The sequence below is a fragment of the Astatotilapia calliptera genome, chromosome 13 (genome assembly GCF_964374335.1).
Source record: "Astatotilapia calliptera chromosome 13, fAstCal68.1, whole genome shotgun sequence".
Lineage (NCBI taxonomy): Eukaryota > Metazoa > Chordata > Actinopteri > Cichliformes > Cichlidae > Astatotilapia > Astatotilapia calliptera.
Genome location: NC_137434.1, coordinates 10,501,568 through 10,528,440, shown reverse-complemented (window position 1 = coordinate 10,528,440; position 26,873 = coordinate 10,501,568). Strand labels below are relative to the sequence as shown.

Sequence of the window (26,873 nt, the reverse complement as noted above, 5' to 3'; positions counted from 1 at the left end):
TGCATCTATTTTGCGCATTATTCAAATAAATCTATCAGAAGATTACATTACTGATTACTGTTCAAAATGTGTTTTTCCCAACCTCGAGAATTCATCCACACGAGGAGGATAATTGTTATACATTCCCTGTTCTGTATGAATAATGGGATCTAATCAGAATCACTTCATAATCAAGCCCAAGAGGCATTTTCTCATGCGCACCAACAAGACAATTGTGGGAGCATCACTGATGTTTGTGGGATTCCCAGTAGATGGCAGTATTTCCTCACATCCTCCTTGTGGTAATGAACGCAGGGGAGAATAAACCAGAGACAAAGGTCAAATAATATAAAATAGTGGTCACCAGGAGACCGGGGACTTTCTCAAGTGCCTAGTGGAGCTACTTAGTGTGAGATCTGCCGGAGGAAAAGGCAGAGGTCCCATTTCCACCTCAGCAAAATGAAATCAAAAGCCCCTGGGATTTGAGGCTGACCTTCCTAGCTCCCACTGCACTTGAGTGATTACTGAAATATAAGAGACGGGATGGTGCAGAGCTGAATTGTCACATAATCCTTAACCGCAAAGCTACATAATCGCCCGAATATGAATTGTTTTACATGAATTAACAATTATTGTGTACTGTAATTAACATTTGCAGTGAACTGTAATTTGGAGTCTTTGGAGCGGATACAAACACAACACACAAGAGCATTATTATTACAAAGAAAACAAGGAGGCCGAGTTGTTTCTGCGTTAGGAAACAATGCTCTGTACTGTAAAGTGTAATATGAGGCTAAATGCCAAACTTGTTTGTTTAACGTTTCAGTGAAAAGGAATTCCTTTGGTTCGCTTCAGACCTGCATGCATTTTATTGGGTTGTGTGGGATTTGGGCAGGAAACCAGAGCTAATGCCCCCTCTCCCACTTCAAACGGATGCCAGGCACCCTTAAATGTCATGAGGTGGTTAGAGAGTTGACGGAGGTGGGAGGGAGCGGAGATTGAGGAGTGGGAAGCTCGGGCTCGCTGGGTGGAAGAGAGAAATCCAGCCACAGCGGGCTCTTCTCTGAGCTTATCAGCATGTGCTGGATGTAGCTTTATCGAGGCTGCTAAGGCAAACCAGATGCAGCGTAAGCTGCTCTGTGCCACTATGTGTCAGGTACAGCCTGGGTCAACCTGAGGCGCCTCAGCAGAATAGGAAGAGGCCAGTATACATTTCAAACTCACTGCAGATGTTCCCGACTAGTGTACAGTAGAATGTAAGCTCCCGCAGCTCATCTTTTTGACTTTGAAGACTTTAGCAGGTCTCATGTTGTCACTTCAGTTACTCACCCAGATGGATTTCTCCTAATTTTTTTTTTTTTTGTCAGATTGACAGCCTGCAGTAGTTTATAGCCGGGGTATCAAAGCCTGCGAGTGTGTGTTCTCGGGTGTGTTGGTCACTGGGAATCCCATGTTCTCTTTCCAGCAGTAGTGTTTATAGGATTTTGCCTCATTTTCTCCAGTGTTAATTTATTTCCATGAAGGCAGCCATGACACATTCTCTCCTCTGCCTTCTGTCTCTGTGTGGCTTAACTTTACTGAGCTATGAATTTCTCTCCTCGTCTCTCTACCCCGAATGGAAGAATAGGCTAGACTGACTTCAGTTGCTGCTACATGGTTATTTTGACAGCGAGCGTGATCATGATTTTTAATTCCTCTCCCACTCTTCCTCCCTTTCTCAGTTCTTTCAGTCTCCCACAGCCTTGCTATGAAGCTATAAGTGTCCACACCCTGCTATTGCATTGTTTTGTGGCTTTGGATAACTTCTCATTGTATTGTTATCCTTCCCAAAGTATGTCATTTTGGTTCATATGTGTCAGTGGGTAGATGAACATGTTGTGGCGCGGTTGACTTCAATTTCCCATGCCTGTGACTAAGCATTTCAAATCTCCAGCTTGCCAGTATCACGCTCCTCCCTCGCTGCGGGTCTGTTTGGCAACGAGAAAATACCATCTCTCTCATCATCTGGATTATATGGAGCTCATTTGGCTTTGATTGCAAAACCATTAAGGCACAAATGTGTCGGTGACTGACCTGTGACCTTTCTCATCAACTGACAAGCCAAACTGGTCTCATCACTCTTCCTCTCAGGCTCTTTGGACCCTTGGGGTCTGGGTCAGGGTTTGGTAGTGTTTTTGCTGTCTTTCTGTCAGACTTGCATGATCCACTGCCACTTTACGAGGGAGAACGAGGCTGAGAAATGAGGCATTTCCGGGCTCAAGGGTTTATTCCTACAGCACAGTGGATTACATTACAAGTTAGAAAGGGGATGGGGGGTGTGACTCATCTTTTTAAGAAATATTTTGCTCCGAACGCTGACCAGACGATCTAAGAGACAAACCTGTGCAGGCAGGATGCTTTTGGATGTGCCTGTAAATTAGATCACTTTTGTAAGACTATTTCCAGCCTTACATGTGTTTTTAAAAAGTTGAAGCATGCACAGTAATCAGTCTTACATTGTGACACCCTCAGTAACTACTCTGGTGGATGTTAAAAGAAATGCTTATCACATATCTAGTGGAGTGAAACTGTCAGACTCTGTGCTTCTTCGTTTTAGTTGAAAACAAAAGAGGATATAAAACAGGGAAATGTAGTCTTTTCTTGTCTTGCTTTTTTTTTTTTAAATAGCTGTTCCTCCAGGCATACATTGAAATGCATTTCATGCTAATAAATACCAAAAACAAGCTGGTGCACACATGGTGAAAAACAGGCGTATTGCTATTTGATATTCTGAACTAAAAGGCAGCTGTCAACAACTTATGATGAATAGTGTCATCAGTACAGTAAAAACAACAAAAGACGACATGGCATCTCACATTACTGGACATCATATGGCTATCACCCTGCGCTGAGGATGGGTTTCTGTGCTGCCCACGTCTCCCCCTGGGCAGCATGTTTGCTCCAGATCACAGCTGACCATGTGCTGCAGGGACGGAGGGGAGGGGAGGGCAGGCGGAGGCTGACGAAGGACCACGACTTGAATGCTGGGGCCCTGCCGCAGGAGGTCGGTCAGCTCTCCGTGTGTTGAGTTGACCACCGACACACCGTTCACCTCCACCAATCTGATAGCAAAACACACACATGCAAAGATAACGTGTTAGATCTTTATTTCCAGTTATGTATGGAGAAAAAATACATCTTTGCAGGTAAATGTAAGACCTCGGCTTATGTAACACACAAAAAATGCTCTTCAAATCACAGAGCATTAAAACTGAAAAAGCTACACATTTACACAGAGCTCGTTAAAAGCCCTCTATTAGTTTTTCTTTATAGACACCCAGGTTAAACTTAGAGCAGCTCCTTGTATTTTTTCATTAGCTGTGTAAAGAGCATTGGCGCGAATGCTGCGATAAAGGAACACAAACAGCGAGCCTGAAAGACTCTTTTCAGCTACTGTGATTCTGTCACACAGACTTCTTTTTCCCCTGCAGTATTGTTTTAAATGATGGGCAGTGTCTCTAAGCACAGTTCGTACCCGCTGTAATTCTATAATTTCTTAATTGCATGAAGTTCTTTTATCTGTTCCCTCTCACTCTCTTCTGCATCCAAGTATTGCGTTATGTTGCTTGTTTTCTGATGGGTTGCCATCACTACCACGCGCAGAGACAGAGTGAATGAAAGAATGGGTGAAATGAGTAAGATGCTGAGCTCCGCTCTCACTAACTAGCGTGCATTTATGAATACGTTTTTTGTTTTTGTTTGAGTCACCTGTCATCCACACAGAGCTGTGAGTTGTCCACCTCGACCACCACAAGTCCGCTGCCTTCCCCATAGCGACAGGAGAAGCCGTAACGGCCATCAGGGTTCTGGTTCTCCTGTACGACCAGCAGCATGGCCGGACGCTGCGGTGACACCAGCTGGCTCAAGCTACCAATGGGTGAAGTCTTCTTTCGAGCCTTTTCCTGAAAGCAGAAAAAGAGCGTATTCCTTAAAGCAAGCAATCAGAGACAGCTTAGAGACAGATGGTTGAGATTTGAAGGCATTTGCAGTGGAGTGATACAAATTTATTGCAAAATCTGCAGCGTCCCATGTCTCACTTACAGTAAATAGATACACAAACCCTGAGTAGTGAAGTCTCAGCCACAGCTGATTTTCAGGAAAGTTCGGAGAAGATTAATACCACTCAGTAATACTCATTTACAGACGGCCTCCGGCTTCATCATAGATTTTTACAAAATAATGAGAGACCATTCTCAGTATAGGGTTCAGGTTTCCTCTTCTTCCTCTGTGTAGGTTGCCAGCTATACAAGGACTGACTTCCAAACCAGCTTCTGTGCCAGTGAAACATGAAGCTAACTCAGTTACCATTTTCTTAAGATAAACTTTTAACTTCATTATTTTTGTTTCTTAGAAAACAAACTAAAAAGATTACAGATATCATGCGTGGAAATCTACGGGAGATAAAGGCCCAGGCTGCGTCAAAGCCAGGAGACCACCAAGATGTAATGATTAGCTTGGGAAGCGATCGCACCACAAGTAGCTTGCAGGGATCCGAAATAACTTGTGAGTCCGACCGCTGAATTCCAATGTTCACTTATCCAGCCTCTTGGCATACTCCCCTCCCCCCCTGCATGGCGTGTGAATGCCTCGGAGCAATGGATGCCGCTTTTTCGGGGTCAGGGGTCAAAGCTAAGGCTTCTCTTTTCTTCAGACAAGTGGGCCAGACAGGATATATCCACGGAAACGCAGCCGAAGCCCCTCGAGGAACAGACTCTAATGCCCAGCGTTTTCCCTCTCGGCTTGCTCCGTTTTGGACGCACGCCAAGAACCCGAGGAATTTTCTCTTCATATTCTTCTTGTTTACCTACAAAAGCTGATCAAATCCCAGCCTACCTGAGCTAGACATGGAGCACATCTCCTCCCCCACCAGACACATGAGCAGACCAAAAGCAGGCAATTAAAACACAAACAGAAAGATCACAAAGGTCATTCAGGTGGGAATCACTCACACGTCTGCTCGGCGACAAGAAATATTGCCGTATATTGCACAAATGCGACCGTTTAAAACATCATCTGTGAAAGAGTTTTGTTTCAGAGTGAGAAAAGATTCTCTGACAGGCTAAATAACATAGACGCTAAGTGGTATGGATTATATTTCATTTGAAATGATGGGTGTTAGTAGATCTACATTCAGTCCTGTCACTGTGAATGCAGATGCCCTGGCTGTGCACAGAGCAGAGGTCTTATGGGAAAGAAAATGAGGGATAGAGAATTGGGAGACACTGTGACCACACTGATAAACCGCAGCTTGTACGATGACTTTGTCTACATAAAAAGCGGAAACACACTCTCCGTTTCCTAAACTCGTGCATGTCACTGCAAAAAAATAGAAATAAAAGGTGGGAGATTCTTCTCAAAACGTGACCCACGCTCAAAGCGCGACTCAAGCCTGGGTGAAACATAATTCTCCCAACTTCCCCACTTTAATAATCTCTCTGAAGTTTTTGAGTCGTCCAAGCTAAACTGCTTATTTAAAGTCATTTCCTCCATTTGTTGTCGTTCCCCTCCTCCCTTCGCTCCGCGCCTCTGTTTCTCTTTCGCCTTCCCCTTCGGCTGCTTTATTGATGCTCTCCAGTTGCAATAGATCCGGGAGATTAGACTGCCGATGATGAAATATTTCCTTATTGTCTGTAATGTGGGGCAGTCTACAAGACCAAACACAAGGCGGTCTGTTCCTTATTTGAACAGCAGCTCTATCAGTTCCCAGGCTGCTCCTCAGCTCTGACCTGTGTGTTAACTCTGATTAGGTCATATGATAAACATTAGCACTGCTGCTTTTCCCACAAACTCACCACCTAAAAAAGCGTTGCCTTGGGGTGGCAACGTGACACGGGGCACCTTTCAAAGCCGAAGCCGCGCGTGTCCTTTCATGGCACCTCGTTAGGGCTTCTCCAGCAGGATAAAAGGGCCACATTAAAAAAAAAAAGTGGGCACCTCGGGGGATAGATGGAGATACTTTTACACACGCTGGCCCGTTTCGCCACTGCTCTCTCCAAGTGGCTTTTGTCACACGCATTCCATTGTTGGTATGGTCACAGGCTCTCGAATGTCAGCGCTAAACATCATTTCTCAGGGGAAAAAAAAGTGCATGTTCGTACAATGGATTTCACTCTGCATTGTGTACTCATTCTCACAGCGGGGATAAGTGCGCAGCTTAATGAAACAGAGCAGACACTGTGTGTCACTCAGAGGACCAAAGTTAAGAGTCTCAGATATTGGCCTTCCACTTCAAGAGGCCAAGACCACCCCTCCCAGTGTTGTCTAATTCACTCACCAGTCGGATCAAATGTGTGAACGTCACTTGTTTTGCAGGTAAATTTATCCTCTAAGTCTGGCTTCAATTTTTAGGGCAAAGGTCAGGAACACGAGTTGCTCTGATATGGTTAGGGACAGCATGCGCAATGGCATGAAATTCCGAAAGCTCCAAATTTGACCTTTTTTTCTCCAGTAGCATTTTATTATCCCATACCACGCATGCCTTTCTCAATATTTAGAGTTGTTTTGGTGCAAACATCAGCTTCTCATTGTTTATTTTTAGCAGTCAAAACATTCTCTGACTCAGACCATAGAGCTTTCCCACATATTGGTGTAACTGCAGTTCACATGCTGTTGATTAAAGTCCTGCAGGCCTTCGCTGTGCCAGTTAAACTCTACGGCAGCACTAAAAATAAATCGATGAAAGGTTCGTTTTATCAGCAGTACCTTAACGTGGCTTTCTTGCAAAGCGCTGTGGAGCTGAGCCGCCTGTCGATTGAGATGCACGATGCAGATTTCCTCCTTAAACACGTGGCAATTCAGTTTCATCTTTTCCAAGAGATGAACCTCCAACTGCCTGAAAAGCAAAGGAACCACATTTCGTGGAAGTTCAAGCTCACATACACAGAAACAAATGTGGTTCTGGTAAATGTCATTTACTACAGTCTCAACAGATCATTAACTACTACAACAGGTGCTTGTATTTCTAAATTGTACTTTGGTGAAAAAAGCTTCTTCTTTTTTTTAAGTATTTGTGTCGTTAAATAAGTTGCTAATTAAAGGTGATGGTCCTCCTACTTCTGCTTGTCAGCTGTGAAGTCGGTAATGTTGTCTCTGAGGGTCTGCAGGTTCTGCCTTTTGTCTTGCAGTCTTCTGTTAACCAGCTCCAGTCTCTGCTTCAGCTCAGCAGAGCCAAGTGCATCGACATTCGTGTCTCCATCCATGCTCTTCAACTCTGAGCAAAAAGCTACCAGGCCATGATGGAGCTCTTGGACCTTTTGGGGACGTAAAGATCAACCAGATCACGATGTTTAATATTAATTTAGTACAATAATTTTAGTGTTACGCATTTTTTAAACACAGATATGGACCTGACGGATGACATTTTGTAGTGAGGCCACTTGTTGGTTTAATTCCCTGATCCGCTCTTCTTTAGCCAGCTGTTTGCCTCGGATGTCATTGTTAATGTTGTGATTTTCATCAGGGCTGTTCTCCTCTGGACTGTCTTGGGATGCAGAAGCAGTCGGTTTATCCTACAATTGAAAAAAAAAAATCATACAGAAAGCTTTGTTTTGGTGTTTTTGAGTTTTATGCTGGACTGTTTATTATGATTGTTTTTAATCTACCCTTTTAACCAAGTGCAGTTCCAGCTGACTGCTCGCTGCTGCTGCTGCAGATGATGATGATGATGATGGAAGTAGAGTCCCAATCTGTTGATCTGGTGAGAGCTCCTCCGACGAACCTTCAAATTAAATCATATATTTAACACGTTTACTGCGTAAACAGTATGGCTTAGTGTTTTTGAATAACGCTCAGTGAACCTTGCTTGTCTTTTAGTGTGAAGAGACTCTTGTCTTCTGTCATTCCCAGCATCTTGATGCACGAGTCCATAATCTTTCCCACTGTTGTTTCCTTCGGGGTTCTGAGATGAACTATTCGCTCTGACGCTGAAACACAAAAGTAAATCACAGGTAAAGATGACTCCTGTTTCATCCTCAGTGACTGTTGCCTATGCAAACATAATTGAATATTTAACATTCACATCCATTCATTGCAAAGAGTGCAGACACTGAAGATCTTAGCAAACTGAGCTTTAGTACTCACCGTTGATAGTAATCTCTATTAGTTGAGCACTCCTCTGCCCTGCGTTGTTTAGGCTGTTGTTTCTGTAGCAGAATTAGATTACCAGGTTAAAACGATGAATTGTTTTTGTGTTTGTTTTGCTACTTTTTTTAAATTTCTGGAATTCACATTACATGAGTGGCTTCACCTCAGCTTGAAGGAACGCCGATTTGTATTCAAACAGCTCACATGGGGAGAAGACTTGGACTTAGTCATTGACACCAGCGTTGCAGTGAATGTCTCCACATCACCAGGCCCCAATGATTCTGTTTAAAAAGGAAAACATCAATAAATTACATTGTTACATTGTTCATTGCATGAATTATTATTTGACATAGTTTGACATAGTAACTATACCGAGCAATGAGTCGATTCTCTGAGTCACCGTGCTGGGAGGGTGAAGCTCATTATAAATGGCCGACAGCAACTTCTCCCTGTCCTCCACTGTGCTAATGTGGAGGGTGTCCAGAGTGTTCACATCTACAGACGCCATGTCTGCACCACACAGATTTGCCTCTGCAACAAGCATTTATTCATGTATCAGCTGATTTTAACAGCCATCAATAAACTGTAAACGGCAACAATCAAGACCTGAAAATCAGGTATTGTTAAGACATGTAATATTCAAAATGCAATCAAAACACATGCATCATATTTTAGAGGGCAGATACTATGGATAGTAGGCTGTTTGATTTAATCGACAGGACTTTCTTGAAGACGTTCCTCTTTTTATGCATTAGACACTGACATGTTTCAGTTTTAAGAGGTTTAATACTCTTATATCCTCATCTATTTTTCCATCTCAATTTAATAGCATTCATTAATTACAGTTTATTCCATCTACACTAAAAAGAAACCAATATGCATTGTCAGTAGACGGTGTTTTACCTTTGATGAGAGGGATACACTTTTGTAGTCCAGTACTGGTAAACCACTGGCACACCTCTTCAGTGTTCAGATCCATGAAAGATTTGGCCACTTGCCTCTCTACATCCTGGGGAGAAGGAGAGGCTAGACAGCTGCTAACTTGTACCAGATTATACAAAGGCGTGGAGCAAGTGTGTGAAAACACACCACACAAGTATATACACTCAAAAAAAATGACTCTTTGCCCTCATAAACAGGAAGCAGTAATTTTAAGTAAAGTGCAACTGAAGTACATCAAAGCAAAGGTTTATTTATTCAAATGGTTAAATATTAAGAAAAAAAAACCCATGCTTGATTCCATTACATTTAACGATTTACACTGTACCTATGTAACAAATTCCATGGGAAATTTACGTGTAATCAAATTACTTAAAGTCAGCATTTTGGACATTCATATTTTTTGAGTGTATAGCATTACACCATACACACAAGCATCTATAAACCATTGGTTATGAGTTTTGGCATACAGCTGTGTACTAAAAAATGTGTATATCTCTGTGTATTTCAACTAGAATGGTGAATTATCCAAAATGAAATCATATTTTTGTATTATTTCATATTAAATCTCCCTGATATAAGTCTTGCACAAATCTGCTTTCCAGCAAGTTGCAAAAATTTTGTAATAATTTTCATACACTTCTCTTTAGCAACTCCTTGCTGTAGGAGTTTTATTATTTTACCTTCTTCTTTGGAAAAATAGTTTTTCCCAAAAAATGTTGACTGTTGGGGTGTGTACTTGGGTGTGTACTGAAAGCTTTATTTTGATATTATCTGACTAAAGCATGCGCTGCCCACACATATGGGCTTCTTGCTATGCTGCAAGTTCACATAAACAGCCATTACTGTGTGAAATAATTTTGCAAGGATGGCTGCGTTATTGGTAGTATGACTCCTCTGATATCATCTAAGTGCTGCTGCAGCTGTGTTTTGGCTCATTCGTTTTCGCTTCAGTCAGTTCTTTGCCATGAGGAGCCATGATGCATCAGGCACAGCTCAGGCCAAAACTTAACACTCTACAATACTTTTACGTTCTTTTGTAATCTTGTTCGTGCAGTTACCACTTCTACTGAATTGCAGTCGTACCGATCTTATCTGTTTGTTGTTGTTCTTGTTGTTGTTTTTTATTTGCACAGATCAGATCACTTTATTTTAACTTCCTAAAACGATCTGATTACTGTTTGAGTAGTTGTTCTGTACTGTTTTGGGGATTTTGGGGGGTCTTTTTTCAGTCCAAACAGTAGTAGCGGTTGGAAAATCCTGAGAGCAGGAAATGACGCACAAAGACGATTGTGACTCAAACATCTGGATGCAAAAAAAACAACAAAAAACCCCAACAACAAGTCAGTAGGTGGTAAAACATCAAGACATAACAATGAAATTCCAGACGTGTATTCATCTGAATCACAGCTTTAATGGAAATTAGTATGACTACGTTGGATATAAGGGTTTGGACATATTACACCAAAAAGACATATTTGTGTGTTTAACTGTAAACATGTTTTTTGTCAAAGACAATGAAATGTTTAGTTAAGTGGGGACCCTAAACACAGGGTTTTGTGCAATTGTTCCCTTAGTCAGATTTTTTGTCTTTTTTTTTGTTTTGTTTATGACATTCCTGGAAGAAAAACCTACAATGTCCCCTTCAAGGAAAGCTTTACAGAGTAACTATGATTAAATATATGAAGTCTGCCTCTTCTGTGGGATTTCCCCATTATGTTGCATGACACAGCAAAAACAACATATTAAACCATGCAAATAATCCATAGCATCAGCACTTTTATGGCGCTCCAGCGTGAGATGTGGCTGCTTAAGATACAAGTTGCACAATTGCTTAAATGACTGTTAATGCCTGGAGATAGCAAATACCGGACGTGAGTGATTGGCCTTGAAAAAAAATTGTGCTCTCTTGTGTTTCGGCTAACACGTAGATTGCTAAGGATACAAGCAATCTTGCTTGGCAAATCCTGGACACAAAGACTAAAATCCTGAGACTATTTGTTGAGTCATTGCTTTGACAGATCAAGGGAGCTGGGAAATATAAACAGAGTATATTCTATAATTGCAGCAGCTCTGGGCTGTGTGCTGATGCCACCCTGAAGGCTCGGCTTTGATGATTTACAGTACCTTCTCGGAAAAGTTTCCATTCTGATCCTTAGAATGAGGCATATAGGATGCTGTGCAAAATACACAAAGAAAAACAGATGAGCTTCTTGTAAGGTTGTGTTTCTAATTAGTTGGAATAGTAGTATTATGTAGTAACAAAGCTTGCTTGGCCATATTATATTACCAGAATCACCGACAGTTATTCGTCGCTGTCTTGGCGACCCCTCCTCTTCATGGCGTCGATCTGTGGTCTGAGTTAAACCGTGGAAAGTGGCACTCCTAGTCAGCCTGTCCTCGAGACTGCACGAACGAGTTATCGGCCTCTGTCAAGGAAAAAGCAGATTCACTTTACAGACAGTCTGTAATTTTGACTTCATACAGAGCATCTCTTGAGCAAAGGTCAGATATCTTAAAGTAGATGCTCTGTATATTACCTGAGTCTCGTTAAGCAAAGATGGAGACTATAGACTACAGAGTATGAAGCAATCATGAAAAAAAAAACTTTGGTTGATAGCCTTACCTTTTGGTGAGCAAATGTAGCCATCATGGTGGTGTGAGGAAGCGGGCAAAGTTCATGCTTGAGAATATCTGAGAAACTTGAGTCTCTGTTGGTCAGGTCATCTGCAAAGAAAAAGTCAGTCAATAAATGCAAAATTCATTATTAGAGCTGTGTTTTTGTTTTGTTTTTAAAAAGAAGAGGAAGAAGCAATTCAATCAAGTCCTTTTTCTTCCTTTTAAGCAAGTGTGTCCTTTTTCTGGCGCCCAGGTCACCAGGTTTACTTGCAGTGCTGATACTGGACGCAGCTAGATGGAGTTGCTGGGCAACACAGTAAAGTCTGTCTGGTTGATGACATGTTTCTCTGACAGCCCACGTTCTTTCCCACAGAAAGCGCATATTCTTCTATTTTCCAAATGTCACTTGGTCAGCGAGCAGATATGTTTATTATCTGCTATCATAACAAGCAAGATGAATGAGGCTGAGAATATGACATCAAAGCCTGGCTTTTTCAGGCAGCACAAGGCAGTGATGTGATTGTGACTACTCTGACTTAACTATATGTTTTGAGACTAAAGTGTCAGGACCCCTCTGAGAACTCAAAAACAGTAGTCTGTTCAAATAGATTACAACAACACAAAAATCTTTAACGCGTGTTTTTCATTTCAGGGGCCTGTCTCTGAAAGGCTGGTTTGACATGGATTGGGGTTCAGATGGAGTCAGAATCAGATAAGACAGCGTAATTGGTTTATGCGTGTCAGCAGTGGAATCTTGTCTGAGAGCTGGAGAGACAGTGAAGTGCATAGAGGGGGGGCAGCGAGCTGGCACTCTCTTCATCACCTGGCTGCTCTTGAGTCACTCTGGGAAGGATCAAAAGTCTAGTCTGCTGCAAAGCAGATTCAGAACACTCAGTGCAAAACACAACCGCCTTGACTTGAACAGCCACCTAAGGAAAGTGATGAATCTTGGCTTAATGCGAAGACATGTAGGAGCACCATCCTCTAGCCGACCTCAGACATGACAGTGTGTCTTTGAAGTGCTGAGAAAATCGCTTCCAGTCTGAATCCATGACTTCTTTTCACCATGAATGGCAGAATGGGCACAAGATGGAGATGTGTCTGAGAATGGTAATGGAGGGTAGCTGTACCCCTCAATGCCAACCAAAACAAAGGACAGGGAATTTGGTGCAGGCTGAGGGACCCGGCCTGATGTTGCCTTAAAAGGGTGAAAACTCCAACAATGGAACGATGAACTTCATTCCTAGTCTGAGTCGGCTCCATCGGGACACGTCAAAACGCAAATAAGATGTCTTACCCTTGACTGGTTGGCACAGACAAACACATTGCATCCTTGCACCCACACCTGCAGACACACTAAACGCTCCAAGTTTGTGCGTGACAGAGTTTGGCAACTGTTTAAACACACACACACAGGGTCAGTGACAAAGCAAAGCTTGAGATTCAGAACTTTTCAGCACATTTATGTAATGGATAGGCAAAAGCGATGCTTATCGTTTCCAGTGTTATTGTCCAGCTCTGGTTTGAAAAGAGAGTCATCTCTTTGAGAGAGGGAGGAGAGCATGCTGAGTCACAGGAACCCAAAACCTGGGAACGGCTTGACCAGTTACACACTGGGAATACACACACAATGGCAAAAAAGAGATTCCAACAAAGGGGAACTTCTGCAACTCCCCAAGGAGGCTTTCGAGGTACTGTAACCGTGTCAAATAATGCCTGCAATTTTAATGTGAACAGGGAGCTAAGATCAAAACCACGAGGCAGCACAGGAGCTTTAATGGTTGGATGAAGAGAATCATCATCTGGTGTCATTTACCTCACACCTAAGTTTTTTTTCCTAAAGCTTACAAAAAAGGTTTAAACACAACCACTTGCAAGTTCATGTCATCAAAACTCACCCAAGTTGTGCTCAGTAAATGGTAACAGATTTATTCCAGTGTTGAAGCTCCCTGTGATAGAGAAGGAAACAACAACTTAAATCTGCTTGAAATAAAACACGATAAAGGAAACACATACTTTTCTTTTGTTCTTTCTTTCTCTTTTGCCTCATTGCCAACTTTATATTTAGCTGTGCTCTATTTAGCTGTGTCAGCTCGTTACGTTGCAGGATGGAGCGGATGCAGAGCACGAGGCCGCTGATGCAACTCTGACATTTATTATTTGCATCTGTGCCTTTCCTTCTGTGATGCATCAAATGTGTTTTATGAGATCAGTCTGCAGTGCATTGAAAGTCTTACCTGGACAGAGTTTAATGCAAAAACACGAGATATTTTGACTTTGGAGTATGCAACATGGAAACAGGACTGCTTTGGAGTTTTTGAAGGGACACTATTCAAAGCTAAGCTAGGTGGTCTCAGTGTTTTGGCCAGGCTGGGCTGTGCTACCTCACCACTGAAAACCAAAAAAAAAAAAATCCTTTGATATTTATCTTCTCATCCAACTAGCTCCTGGCAGAAAAGGACTAACTGTAGTGTACATTTAAATAAAACTGTTAGACTCACTTTTTTCCTGAAGCTCAGGGAGAGGAGCCACCTGGAAGGTGGTTCGGAAGAGCTCACCCTTAGTTTTCTCTTTATTTTTAATTGACACAGCCTCTCTTTGTTCTCCAAGCTCATCCCTAAGGCCCCTCTCAGGTTCGACTTCACTATTGGCCGTACTCTCAGCCAGTACACATACTTTTTTTGGCTGCTCAGTCTCCACACTCTTTGTTTTATCCTCGTCCTGGTCACAAGCAGCAACGCTTCCGTCAATGCCAGTTGTGTATGTCACACTTTCCTCTGAATTCATTTCAAAGAATTTATCAATCTCTGCAAAGTCAGAGGGCGTAGGTGGAATCAGATTGATGACAGGTGGTGTCAAAAAGTTTTCAGGATCCAACTTGCTTCCAGACAACACTTCATCCTCTTGCTCATCATCTTCTCCATTGCTAGAAGTGACTGCTGCTTCAGCCTGGGGCTGTACAGAGAGTGAAGACAGAGGCTTCAGCCTTTTCTTTTTCAGAGCTCTTGAGCAGGCATACACAGAGCTTGCTGAGCGAGACATGCTGTTCCTCGGGGTCAGAGAGTCCTCATCAAACAGGCTGAAGTTAGTGTTAACTATTCCCAGATCCTCCACTGTAATCTGGATAGTCTCCTTCTCACCTGATCCCCGTTGATCCGAGTGTGCATGCAGAGGGGCCCCATTAATCTTTTTCTCCTGCTTCCTCAGAGGATCCTTTTCACCACGCAAACACGAGCAACAGAACAGCCTGCCCGAAAAACATTGAGGGCTCTTTCTCCACGGGCACCTCCGAGCTCGTTGTTTTACTGCATTTGCTTTTGCCATGCCTGTGACTGGCTGCTGATTATACTACTAAGCACACTTATTTCACAATAACCAGCTCAGCTTCTGTGGACTGAAATAAGACAAGAAACCGTCCCGTCCTTTGGCATAAAATGCTGCTGTGTGATAAAAGCCATAGTGCCTGCACTCAGCACAAACACCCGGCTACAACATATGTTGCTTAGCCACCAATTCATGCTCCTCAGCTTAGGTGAACACTTGAAATGAATGCTTGCCTTAATCAGCATGCTTTGATATGATAAGCAGTTCAGATACACTCTTGTTTCAGAGGACCTCGGTATTACAGCGGTGCTCGTCACAGCCTCGTAACCTCCAGTGGTGCCTGGCACCGTGATCTTGATACCTGATACATCAGATCGGATCTTGGGGCAGTTTTGTCATGTTTAGAGCAGTATATAGGGGTGTTAGTGAAACATATCAAAGTAATATCCACATTGGCCATGACCCAAGGTGATGAGATGATAACTTTTTTTTAATGGTTTAGTATGTCTTTAAATATGTTGTAAATGTATGTGTACATATATGCATGTATATATATATATATATGTATATGTGTGTGTGTGTGTGTCTAGTGCAGATTGTTATATTAATATGAGGCAGTGTTCAGTTTCTCTGGAGGTCATCAGTCAGCGTGTTTGGACACAGGTGAGAATATGGGCTTGCGGATGCTTGGCTCATACAACCCGTATGGCATCAGATGACATTTCCTTCATTCCACAGGCCCAGTCCTGTTCTCTGCTACTTGATAAATCATCCAGCATCAGCTTAAAACCATTTTACCACACCACCCACATCGAAGGCTTGTATGAAAAGATGATATGCGTGCTTTTTTTCTCACGCCCATACAGTGACGGTAGAGTGATGGGAATAATTACTCCTCCCTGAGTACCCACCTCTCACCTTTCCTGGAGCGAAAGGAAGCCACTGCTGTTTGTTTCTTTGACGCTGTTTCTGTTTGCGTCTCACCTTTCAAGTTTCAAGGTGTTTATTCACCTACAATTAATGAAATCCCAGTTTAATATTCTTTTTTTTTTTATCTGTGATAAAATTAATTGTGTCGACCATATTCAAATAACAGGTTCAACCCAGTAAAGCTCCAATAAAACTGGATTTTTGCTTTTGGTAATATTCCAGAAATTATTTTTTTTTTAACATAAATAACAGAAGTTTGAAATGATTTCAGTGTGAAGCCAGTTGACTATTGATAGGCTTAGCGCCAAGTTGAAGACTCTTTGTTGCTTTCTGGTGCTTTTATATTGCCTCACTCAAAGACCTGCATGGTAGTTTCTACTGGAAGAAAGGTAATCTAAAATAAGCACCCTGACTTTTGCTTTTAGCTGCAGATGAGAACGTATATGGTTAGTTTTCCTCAGACATGAATATGACAGCAAAGCTACACAGCACAGAACCAAGCTGAGAGCTACTGGCTCTATAGACATTAGACAAAATGACATACTTTCCACTGTTTTGGGGGTTAAAGATTTACGAGAAAATAATCTAAAATCAATATAAAATGGCACAAGTTGGTGTGCATCATCAGAAATATGCAGTGCTTTTATGAGGGGAACTAGAAAATAGGGTCTCTGACATAATCACTATCAATACTTCAAGCCCAACAAAGGGGGGCAGTGGAGAGCAGATGCACAACGCTGACAGGACAGAAAACAGAGCCCACCACTTCTTAAAAAGGACCTCCACTGGCATTCACAAGTCTGGATAAAGTTAAACCACACAAGTGCTTTTCATTCGCAGCCTAGTGCGGCTGGCTTTTATGATATCTTGATCTGGTATTTGCAAGAATATCAAGTTTTGTCATAATCCTTTTTACATGTTGTTTGAATATACCTAAGCAGTAGGGGAACGAAAAGATATATGTAGGATTAATGTTCCGTCTCCTTTATATGGGTTGTGTTTGAAATTAGCTGAAAATCTGCGACCTTACTGGCAGATTTATGAAAAATGAGTTCCTTATGATGAATGCTGAGAGACAGTGTAAGTGACAGAGCAGACAAAGATGAATGCTTTACAGCTGCTACAGCCTGGGGCAAAAAAGTGGGAGAGATGACTGAGACAAATATGGAAACCCAACAGTCTGCACTCCCTGAGTGATGATATAAATTCCGAGCTACTCTAATTATTTGTCTTTAACTTTGCCTCTTGGGTTTGTTTGACGTTTTCCTTACATTCATAAAGTTACATCACTTAGTCCTCATCGCTCTCTGTGAGTTAGCCTACATGTCCAGACATAGGTCTGTGAGCATCTGAGCATGCTCTGAGTGTTTTTTTACTGGCCTCGCAACCAGAGAGTGGTAAACTCTGGGCATCCCCGAGACAACCGTGAAGCCAACATCAACACTAGCCCGCAGCACTGGGAGGGCGCCTCTCTAAAACGCCCTCACCTCTTGCTCGGCTGCGTTTCTGTGAAACATGTTGAACATTTCCTGTGACAGTCATGTTTCCATACACGTAGGCCCTGTGTCCATACTGTGAACATGACCCTGTTTGGTCATACAGAGCACTCACACGCACAAAAAAAGGAAAGAGAAAGAGTATTTTTCGTGACTCTTTTTCAAAGAAAAGGAGAACGGTTCAACCGGTCCATAATTGCATTTACTAAACAAAACGGCAGTGTGAGTCACTTTCCAGGGGCAAAGAATGTCACATCTTCCTGTAAAATCAGGATGAACGGAGTGAGTTATTTCATCAGAATAACATCCACTGAGCTGTCTTTATATTGTGAAGGATGCTGAGTGGCCACACAGAGGCCAAACAATGTGGCGGCATTCGGGAACCATCGATGTTGGGGGAGGTCTACAAAAATAATCCTATTCATTCAAGGATGTTGAGTTCCTAAATCAACACATTGCAAACTCTGAGCCTTTTCGCCATCGTGTTTCTCTTCAGCAGATGCATCCATTTTGCTTACGTAAACCATCCTGTTTGTGCTCGCCACCACCAAACCTCTTGGAAGTCATACAGAGTGAGCCAAATATTTGCAGTTTCCCCTGTGGCTGATACCTAATAGCATGAGAAAAGAAGTTCAGACGGGGGAAGAAAAGGGCAGTGACCTTGAGAACTTCTGGGCTGAACTTTCCCCTCCATTCCCCCCTCCTCGCCAACCAGCGCTCCTCTCTCTAATCAATTACCGTTGGCAGTCAGGAGACCACCAGTGATTAGCAACAGCAAGGCAGACGGGGTTTGGCGGGGTGGGGGGAGTGGATTGCGGGATGTGTGAGGCTGGGAGGGTGGCATGTGGGGGTGGGTGGAGGGGGGAAGAGAAAAAACTTCCTCCGAGCAGCTTTGATCAAAATGCTGCCTCAAATAAAGCGTAATGCATACCCCCTGGTTTAAATGATGCTTGAAGAGCTTTATTTATCCACGAGAATGAAAGATGACATCCTTTTGTGTCCCGTGTCTCAGTCAGTTGCACGTGAGCAGACGGTTGTAGATCCCCGATATTGTTTGCACTCCCATCCACTCAGCTGAGACTGACAGACCCAAGACAACAACAGAGAAACACCACATGTAAACACATATCTTTTTCTTTTCAGTTGTTCAGGTCTTTGAAGCAGGAGGGAAATAATTTACAGGCTCCTTTTTTTTATGAGAATCTGCGCCGTTCCCACGCCCAGTGTGGCAGGAAAGCTTAACAAAATCATTTGTCTTAGACTGGCTGATTGGCTGTCTGGAATCTGAGTGTGTCTTTGACGGTGATTGAGGTTTAATTTGATGAGAGGAACTCTCCCACCATACCCACCCACAACTGCCCTCCTCACACTTTTACTCATTTGCTCTCGATATCTCACTTTAATCCTGCCGTGTCTCCCCTGTGCATTTATAGGTTTATCCATTTTTATAGGGCGAAGGTAAGGCTGAAGGAGAAAAACTGGCTCACACGGCTGTAAACTGCAAAAATGTTTGTGTCATTAATCTAAAACAGTGAGAGAGCGTTTATGTGTCAGGAGTAGGGGTGGATGAGAGATATAAACAGAGAAAGATTAAATAGGGAAAGATAAGAAAGGAAAAAAAAGGGATAAAAGATAGAAGACGTGAGCAGGAGAATCGGGGTTGTAACTCAGCAGATTGCAGCGGTCTCACACAAACCTGCTTTACACAATGTGGCTTCCTCTGGAGCTCTCTGCGGCCAACCTCTTTCTCCAACTCTCCCTGCACACAATTAATGGCATTATGAGCAGTACTGGAAAGCTCAGCTAAACAGTTGTGTCTCTGATTTTCCCATGGGAACACCATTTTGTGTTGAAGCCAAGCTCTCTGAAGCAATACAGTTATCTCTTTTCACTGATGTGGTCCGGCGGGAGCTACGCTGTCGAGATAGCGCGGAGGAAATAAAGCAAGAAATAAAATTAAGCTTTATCTGTAAGTTCAGATTGAGATACATCACCGGGGCAGTGCAGTCTGGACTCTGACTGGCAGTTCTGGAATCTGGTCCTTTTCATTGTATGCTGTGCTGACTTTGTCTCTGTCATGAGATGTTTTTCACAGCCGGACAAGTACGGTCACTGTGATGTCCCCAGCCAGAGCATCTGAGCCTCATCAGGCAGGCATTTCAAAGCTGCTGTCATGGGTATTTAGAAAGGGGCAGGCTGAGGACAAAGGCCCACTATTGGCAACTTGTCCATTTGTTCTCCCTTTGAGGTTTCCTAACGACGTCTCTGCCCTCATAGAAATCACTGCAAATTAATTTTAACACTCAGTGAAAAGACAGATTAGTGCCGAGATGGTGGCACAAAGGGTGTTAAAGACGACGAGGGGCGTGCTGGACCACAGGCCAGGCGAGGGACATGTTACCCACAGCTGCCAGCGTTGACCTATTTTCACCAAACCAGCTTAAAGATTTTTAGCATCCTCTATTGTGCAAAGACCTTGCAAAGCACACGCTGAAGTCTTATCTGCACGACCCCCTTCGGGCACCGTGCCCTTCGATGGCTCTCGTAAAGCCACTGATGGGGGTTTTAATTAAGTGTGGCAGGTGATTAGATGGTCCATATTTATCTGGAAGGCGAGGGGCAGATGTTGCAAGAGACGACCACGGGGTGAAATAGCTTCATAAAGAATACAAACAAGAGCCCGAACTATTGTGGTGGAGACTTTAGTCACAGACACGACCCTCGCTCTTAAACCAAGAGAGAGAAGTGATTTCAGATTCAATTATCTTCTTTGCAGGAGGAAATGGTGAGCAGATGGCAACAATAGTCACGGGCCTCAGCCCGATCAGCGCTGTTCGTGGACGTCTTTTCTTTGCAACAAATTTACCGTGGCCTCATGAGGTTTTCATTGAAGTGTTAGCACTAGGAGGTGAAGCTTGCCAACAGGTCAATGGCATTATAGATATGACAGAGGTCCGAAGCTTCAGAATAATTTTAAATAACCCTTTCAGACACCGTGTGCGTTTTCTATGAAAGATTGGCTTTGTCTGTTCGCGTTTTGTTAGCCTGATTTTTTTTTTTTCGGAGGGGGGGACAAATTGTCAGCATGTGGTCGAGTGAGAAAAGTTATCCTTCTTAATGCTATGAGTCATCGAAAATAATATAAATTCTAGTTAGCCAAGGATTTGTTATTGGTTTTGACTGAGTTGACAAATTTATAGTTTATATAGTTCATGGGAGAAAGTTCTGAACAAAAAGGCTTGAAGGCAAGTCTGAATTTGTCTGCTGACTTAAGCTATCGGAGCAGATTAAGAAAGATATTTGAATGCTGATCAAGTTTTTTTTCACACAGATAAATTTCCTCCTTTTAAGGACACATAAATCAGATCTTTTTCTTTCTTTTTTTTTCGAAAGGCACTGACCCCTCTGAGAGAGCTACAGGCAAAACTTCTAATTAAATTCATGTCATGGATGAATGAGACGGGAATGTGTTTACTTTTTGGAAATAGCCGTGAATAAAACAAATGGGACCAGAGAGAAATCCTGCAACTTTTAAAGACTAACAAAGAGTAAAGAAAGATTCAGTGAGCTCTAACAGACAAGTTATGTGAAAGGCCGTAAAGTGCGTTACAAGTGTGTATACACCACACTATTATACTGTGTGTAGTCGTACTGTATACTGTAGAAGTATATCTGTCTTTGGTTTGTCTTAACAAGGGCTGAAATATAAACAGCAGCCAGTTTTCAGTGTAATTCTTATTGTGTATTATTATAATTGTTATTGTCTACATGTTTTCATTTTTTTGCCGTATGTCCATAGATAGTTCCAGTTAATGAAAAAAGCTCCATTACTTGCAAGTCTCTGCTCTGTTTCATCTTGCATAGGTGTCTGGGAGGGTGTGGTTCACATCAGTACAAGAGAACAGTAATTTGAGTTTAAGGTCAAAATTGAACTATAGGCGGATTTTTCTATATGTATGTTTTGCTCGGAGCAAATCTAAAAATAAATGCAGCCTGTCATGGAAGACTTTTGAGCTTGTTTATCCACTTTACTGTGCCAACCTGTCTGATTAGTACAGCATGTCCTATGCTACAAAGAATCAATAAAGCATGTGCTGTTACATCTGATATGTTATTTTCCCTTCTCTGGCACATTTCCCTTCAGGACTTGTAGTCCGTTCGTCATGTTTTTAACTTGTTTTTTTATTGCGTGTGTGCATGTGGGTGCATATTTAGCTGGATATATCTCAGGCTGAGGAGAAGCCCACTGAACACTGGAAAACAAACAAAAGACTGCACAAAATCTTTGTCCAAGATGTTAAGGAAGCAAAGGGAAGGGCACTTGAACACTTTTTTTTCTATGTCAGTCTAACAAAAAAGCTACAAAAGCGCCACAAAGGCCGCCTTTGAGAGCACAATATTAGAATTAATGACTTTAGCAAAACCCTGGAAACACAATGAGATCAAATGTACTGTGTACGTATAAATCACCTATGGCAGGCACCCCGTGTTCACGCACATTTGCCAACATTTGAGGAAGCAGGGCTGTGATCGTTTTAGTCTTCATGGACTGAAGTGACGACAGAAACCTGAACCTTCGGCTGAATTAAAGAGGAGGCAGCACAATAGTTGCTCATTTCCTGCTTCCTGCTTTTCAAATGACCACAAGCGCAAACTTGTTGCGGCGATCAGAATTTACATGACACAAGGCAGCTTTTTTTCTTCAGAACTCGCAGCGTCCTATTATCAAAAATGTTATTTATGTCATCCTTGCACAGGAAATGACATGTTGGAAAATTACATGTGTGGTGGTTTATCTGCTATAAAAAAACTGTTTAGAGGGGGAAAAAAACTATCATTTGTCTCAGATATCATCAAGATGCATACGTTTGTCATTTCCACTACATCTACCGTGTCCATTGTTCAGTCACCTGGCATGCTCTGGAAACTTGGATCAATTTGGTGTCAGTGCTCTACGCTGCCACTCGTATAAGCTCCTCGGGTGTGAGAGGGGAGTATTTGTGTTCTTTTCCTCCTGTGCTGAAGGTCCTCTCAGGAGGCCATTAATGCTGAATGTCTAGTCATGCTAGACAGCAGCAGGCTGTTTTAGTACTCGGGTTGCTGAAGGTTGCTCTTTCACCTTGACCCCAGTGAAACAGGAGACCATGAATGCTGCCTTCCTCTGTTTCTTCAGATAGCAATATCAGGGTTTTTTTTTACGTGCTATATTCTTTACATTTTCGAGTGTATGTTGTTCTGCGGCTCCTTTTCTGTCTTTTTCTCTCTAGGTCCCCTTGTTGTTACTGAATGGAATAAAGGATTAAGCCTCTGGCCTCTTATATTCCACTGTTTGTTGTTTCAGCAATATTGCTGCTGGGAACATGCGCTTATTGCCTACAACCTTTTTTTCTATGACAAGCAGAACACATTTCTAGCTATACAGCAACTAGTTTGTCACCAGACTTGCGGTAGAGCTTTAAGAGAAATGCTGACATCAGCAGTGTGAAACAGGGTCTTGACAGCCAGGCTCAACGTCTCCCTAAGGCTGTTGGAGCACAGGAAGCTAAAATCCATACAACTTTAGCAAATAGCAGACCGCTGTGGCTCTGAAATAGACAGCAGATCAGATTGAGGGTCAGCTGGTAGGTCAAAAGAATGGAACAGGCCCATGGTGTCAGTCTGATTAGGACTTATATTCTTTCACAAAACCACATCCACGGCTCCGCCTCGCCTCATTCCGGGGCCTGGGTCGAATGCCGGGGAATCTGATGGCAGACAGGAAGTCCTTATTGTACTAGCGCAGAGATCCCGGAGCCAGACAGCATACAGGAGCGATGTCATCGATGGCCAGGCCCGGCATATCTTTGTGCTTGCTCACCGCGTAACAAAGACGTAAATAAACACTGTTACCCCCACTGGTCTTCAACTGTCATTTCAATTAGGCAGAGTCGTCATCGAAAGCTGCGGCCTCTGTTTTTCGCAGCCACGCCATTACCTCTGACCCCTGCGGCTCGTGCCCGAGGTGATTTTCTTTATTAGTCCATGGGGTCAGTATTTAGCCCCGTAGCCATCAGTAGCTGGCTGAAATCTGCAGAGTCAACACTCTGCCTTCCTGGCTCTTAGTTGCATTAGCACACTGAAGCCCCACAGCCCTTCCACTCCCACTCCGCAAACATCCTCCCTAAGGCCAGATAACATCTCTGTCCTGTCCATTCACGAGCCAGCCAAAAGCCTGCGCTCTGAACCCGGGGAGCTGCACATGTCGATGTAGGGAGGCTTTCTAGGAAGCCTTTTCAATTAAAACGTGTGAGGCTACACAACAGTTTTACAAGCAGTAAACAGTTTAGAGTTGTTGTCAAGATAAGAAAACTCTGACAGCTTGTAATGGCTAAAACTCGCTGCATGATTAAACTCGTTTGGTGTTCGGGGGTTGCTAATTAATCACTTACCTTGAATGTTTGTATAAATCCAAATACAGCGTAATAAAACTTTATTGATGTAAAAATGGCAAAAGCAGGCACAGAGGCTATAATCTAGGTCATATTATACTGGCTGTCAGGAGGGTTTTTTTTTCCCGAAACCCTCAGTGCAACCCAAACTGAAGCGAATAAGTTAACAAAGCTGTGACCAAATGCTACATTTTCCAGGAAGCCGAGCCTTTGGGATTGAAACAGTAAATGTTTTGTTACTGACAATAAATCATGACATTGTTTAATTAGCATCCTTCAAATTCTCATTCATTGTGGTGTGCCTCTGAGATGTTTCCTTCTTTGGCTTTTATTCGCATATTTCTCAAGATATTCCACCCATCAATTTTGCCACTGAGAGAGAGAGGGAGAAAGAGAGATAGACGCAAATGGCAATTATGGAGGAGGGAAAATCTGGTGAGGAATAAAATGGGCCGTTGTGATAATCCTCTAAAAGGGATTTACAATCCCTACGAGATAAAGAAACAGTCATTTTGCTTATCTATTGGGGGGGGGGGTTCTGCGTCGCACATTTTTCGTACTTGAACAAAAGTGTTCAAAAGTGTTCATCAATTACAACTTCTAATGCGTATAAAACTCTGAAGCTGCCATTTAAACATTGGTATCAAACTGTCCTCTATTCTGGCAGACACAGCCTACAACAATGATGAACTCCCTTTTCTGCCCACTCTGTTCTAACCCCGAGGTTCACCTGAACCTAATCTCTCAGGGAATCTTAGCTATACAAAACTCTGTCAACCCGAGTAAGACGATGCCTTGTTAGCGGTGGTCCCTAAAGAGCATCAGAGACAATGGATCAAATACAAACCAAAATACAAAGAGGCTTTGAAGTATTGTTGTTAGTCTCTATTGCTCATGCCCACCATGACCCTCTGCTCCACCTCTCCTTGCTCGGTAGCCAACCCAGTGAAAGTGCCTCATTCTAAAGGAGGAGGGGATCTCTGATTTGCCTATCTCATTTACCTGTGACCTAGATAACAGTGTCTACTCAATGAATGCATGTTAGTTTAACAGCCTTCGCTCTGGCTTGCTAATGTTTTAAAACTCTGATAAAAGTTCTGTTTCCTGGAATTCCCCTGCATCCATCTGACTGAAGAGTCATAAAACAAATGCAGTTTGGAAACCATGGGCGTGTAGGTAGATCACATTCACTTCCGAGCAAAGAGTACGATTTTGAAAAAAATAGAGATATTACATGCAGTGGGATTACATGCAATCCATATGATTACCTTTTACAATGTAAAGAAAATCCCACGCTTTTGTCATCCTTTAGTCGAGTTTATTTATTTTATTTTTTTGCATAGTTCTACTCTCTTTTGTTCTTGCCTTTACTCACCCATTAAAAACATGAGCCATGAAACATTAGACGATTAGTCATCCACAAACCCCTAAGATACAAGTGTACTCGGGAGAAAAGGCTTTGCAAATTCAAAAGATTTCAGCATTTAACTGTAACAGCCTCATAACTTAAAAAAAAAAAAAGTCATAAAGATTTCATTAAGGATATTCAGAAAGGAGCCGTGCACTGATAAATGTCAAAAAGCAACTTGGAAAACGAGGCGTTCATTTGTGTGTAGATATTGCAGAGCGCTGCCAGCTTTCACGGGTAACACAATAAAACAGTCGAGCGGTGCTACAGAAACCTTTCATGTTTCCAAATGTTTGAAAAATGGGACTTTCTTTTGCAGGAGGAATCCCAGGGAATCTGATCCTTGGATATCAATCTCTGTCTGCATGATAAAGACACTGATGACAGAGGAGTTGATCACTAGCCTAGGGTGGGGTCCATGCATATTTGTCTGCAGTTCTACAGTAAATGCTGCTGTCTCCACCCAAACTCAAACCACTCCACAGACTTGTCTCCCTTCCCGAGCTGTCTGCAGACATCAAGTCTAACACATTGTACACAGCGCATTTACCTTCGTTCCATCAAACATTTCCATGAGACAGGACCACGTGGAGCCTTGGCTAATGAGAAAACAACATGTATGTAATCAGCTCGAGAGAACGGTGGGGGGAGTTCTGCAAACCTCAGTAAAGCTATCGCTGGCAGGGGTTGCTTATGATATGGGCCCATCAGTTTCTGCCAGCTGGCACCGAGGCCCTGGCAAAACCGTCCCTGGTGGTTAATGGATCATAAAGGTTTGCTGGGAGCCGCTTCACAGCTCGAGTTGATTTAGTAATGTAACACAAACCCATTAGTACTGCCTTTTTCTGCAAGCGAGCATGGCGTTTAGACTCCACACAGCAAAACACAGACTTCTAGCTCTTGTAAATCATCATGGCTGGGCAACTCTCACCAAAAAAAGCTGTAACACATTTCATCAGAAGAAGTGATAGAGCTTATCACATAATAACTGTAAAATTATTGGCACGCCTAAGGCAATTAATCTTAACTGCTCCATGTTAAACTGTAGGAGCAATTTCCTAACCATTCAGTCCACAAAAACAACCCAGTAAATTCAAAATTAAGCCAGCATTAGTAGCCTTTTAGAAGGAGAAGCGCTCCTTCTGAACACTCTACACAAGCCCTGAGTCAAGAAACGAAAGACGAGTGCATTAAAATGAAACGGAAGGTTCACTCTTACCTTAATATGAACAAAAACAGCTATTCCACGAGTGTGAAGTTCAGCTGTGGAACACGAGGAATATGTTATTGGATGCTTACTTTCTCTGTTTGAAGACAAGAGACACACTGGAGATGGTGTGTTTGCACGAGGACAACCCTGGCCGGCTGACAGAGGGGATTAAACAGTATTAAGAGTGTCCAGATGCATTTGTTCAAACTAATACGCTGACATACTGACACACTGCACTGGAGAATAAACAATGAACAAAACCATTTCTATTGTTTCAGTACTCAAAACCAGGGCCCATCCTTTCACTGCCCCGTGTCAACATTGCACATTGGATCTTGAATCCAGATTCAAGAGGATGTTGGCTACTGTAGCTTGAAACCTTGGTTTTCTACATGCGCCTTGTATCCTTCATTTGTCTG

At 42.6% G+C, this 26,873-nt stretch overlaps 1 protein-coding gene across 8 annotated transcripts in view; it reads right to left on the bottom strand.

Annotated features, from left to right (window-relative positions):
• Nucleotides 1-26,623, bottom strand: part of LOC113035388 (uncharacterized) — a 46,923-nt gene extending 20,300 nt beyond the window's left edge. For 4 of the 8 annotated variants that reach the window (XR_013900844.1, XR_013900846.1, XR_013900848.1 and 1 more), the window contains exons 1-17: nt 14,160-15,125; nt 13,557-13,607; nt 11,666-11,766; nt 11,330-11,468; nt 11,167-11,216; nt 9,004-9,109; nt 8,473-8,631; nt 8,264-8,381; nt 8,098-8,159; nt 7,815-7,940; nt 7,620-7,735; nt 7,365-7,526; nt 7,072-7,268; nt 6,721-6,850; nt 3,727-3,920; nt 2,835-3,080; nt 2,053-2,249 (exon numbers count right to left, since the gene is read on the bottom strand). Coding sequence is in view for 3 of the 8 variants with exons in the window: in XM_080287556.1 (XP_080143682.1) it covers nt 2,846-3,080; nt 3,727-3,920; nt 6,721-6,850; nt 7,072-7,268; nt 7,365-7,526; nt 7,620-7,735; nt 7,815-7,940; nt 8,098-8,159; nt 8,264-8,381; nt 8,473-8,631; nt 9,004-9,109; nt 11,167-11,216; nt 11,330-11,468; nt 11,666-11,766; nt 13,557-13,607; nt 14,160-14,982 (2,769 nt within the window). In the remaining 5 variants the exon portion in view is untranslated. Of the gene's footprint in view, nt 1-2,052; nt 2,250-2,614; nt 3,081-3,726; nt 3,921-6,720; nt 6,851-7,071; nt 7,269-7,364; nt 7,527-7,619; nt 7,736-7,814; nt 7,941-8,097; nt 8,160-8,263; nt 8,382-8,472; nt 8,632-9,003; nt 9,110-11,166; nt 11,217-11,329; nt 11,469-11,665; nt 11,767-13,556; nt 13,608-14,159; nt 15,126-26,463 lie in introns of those variants that run through there. The other 4 variants (XR_013900845.1, XM_080287558.1, XM_080287556.1 and 1 more) reach the window with 4 other exon arrangements.
• Between the last annotated feature and the right edge of the window lie 250 nt (nt 26,624-26,873).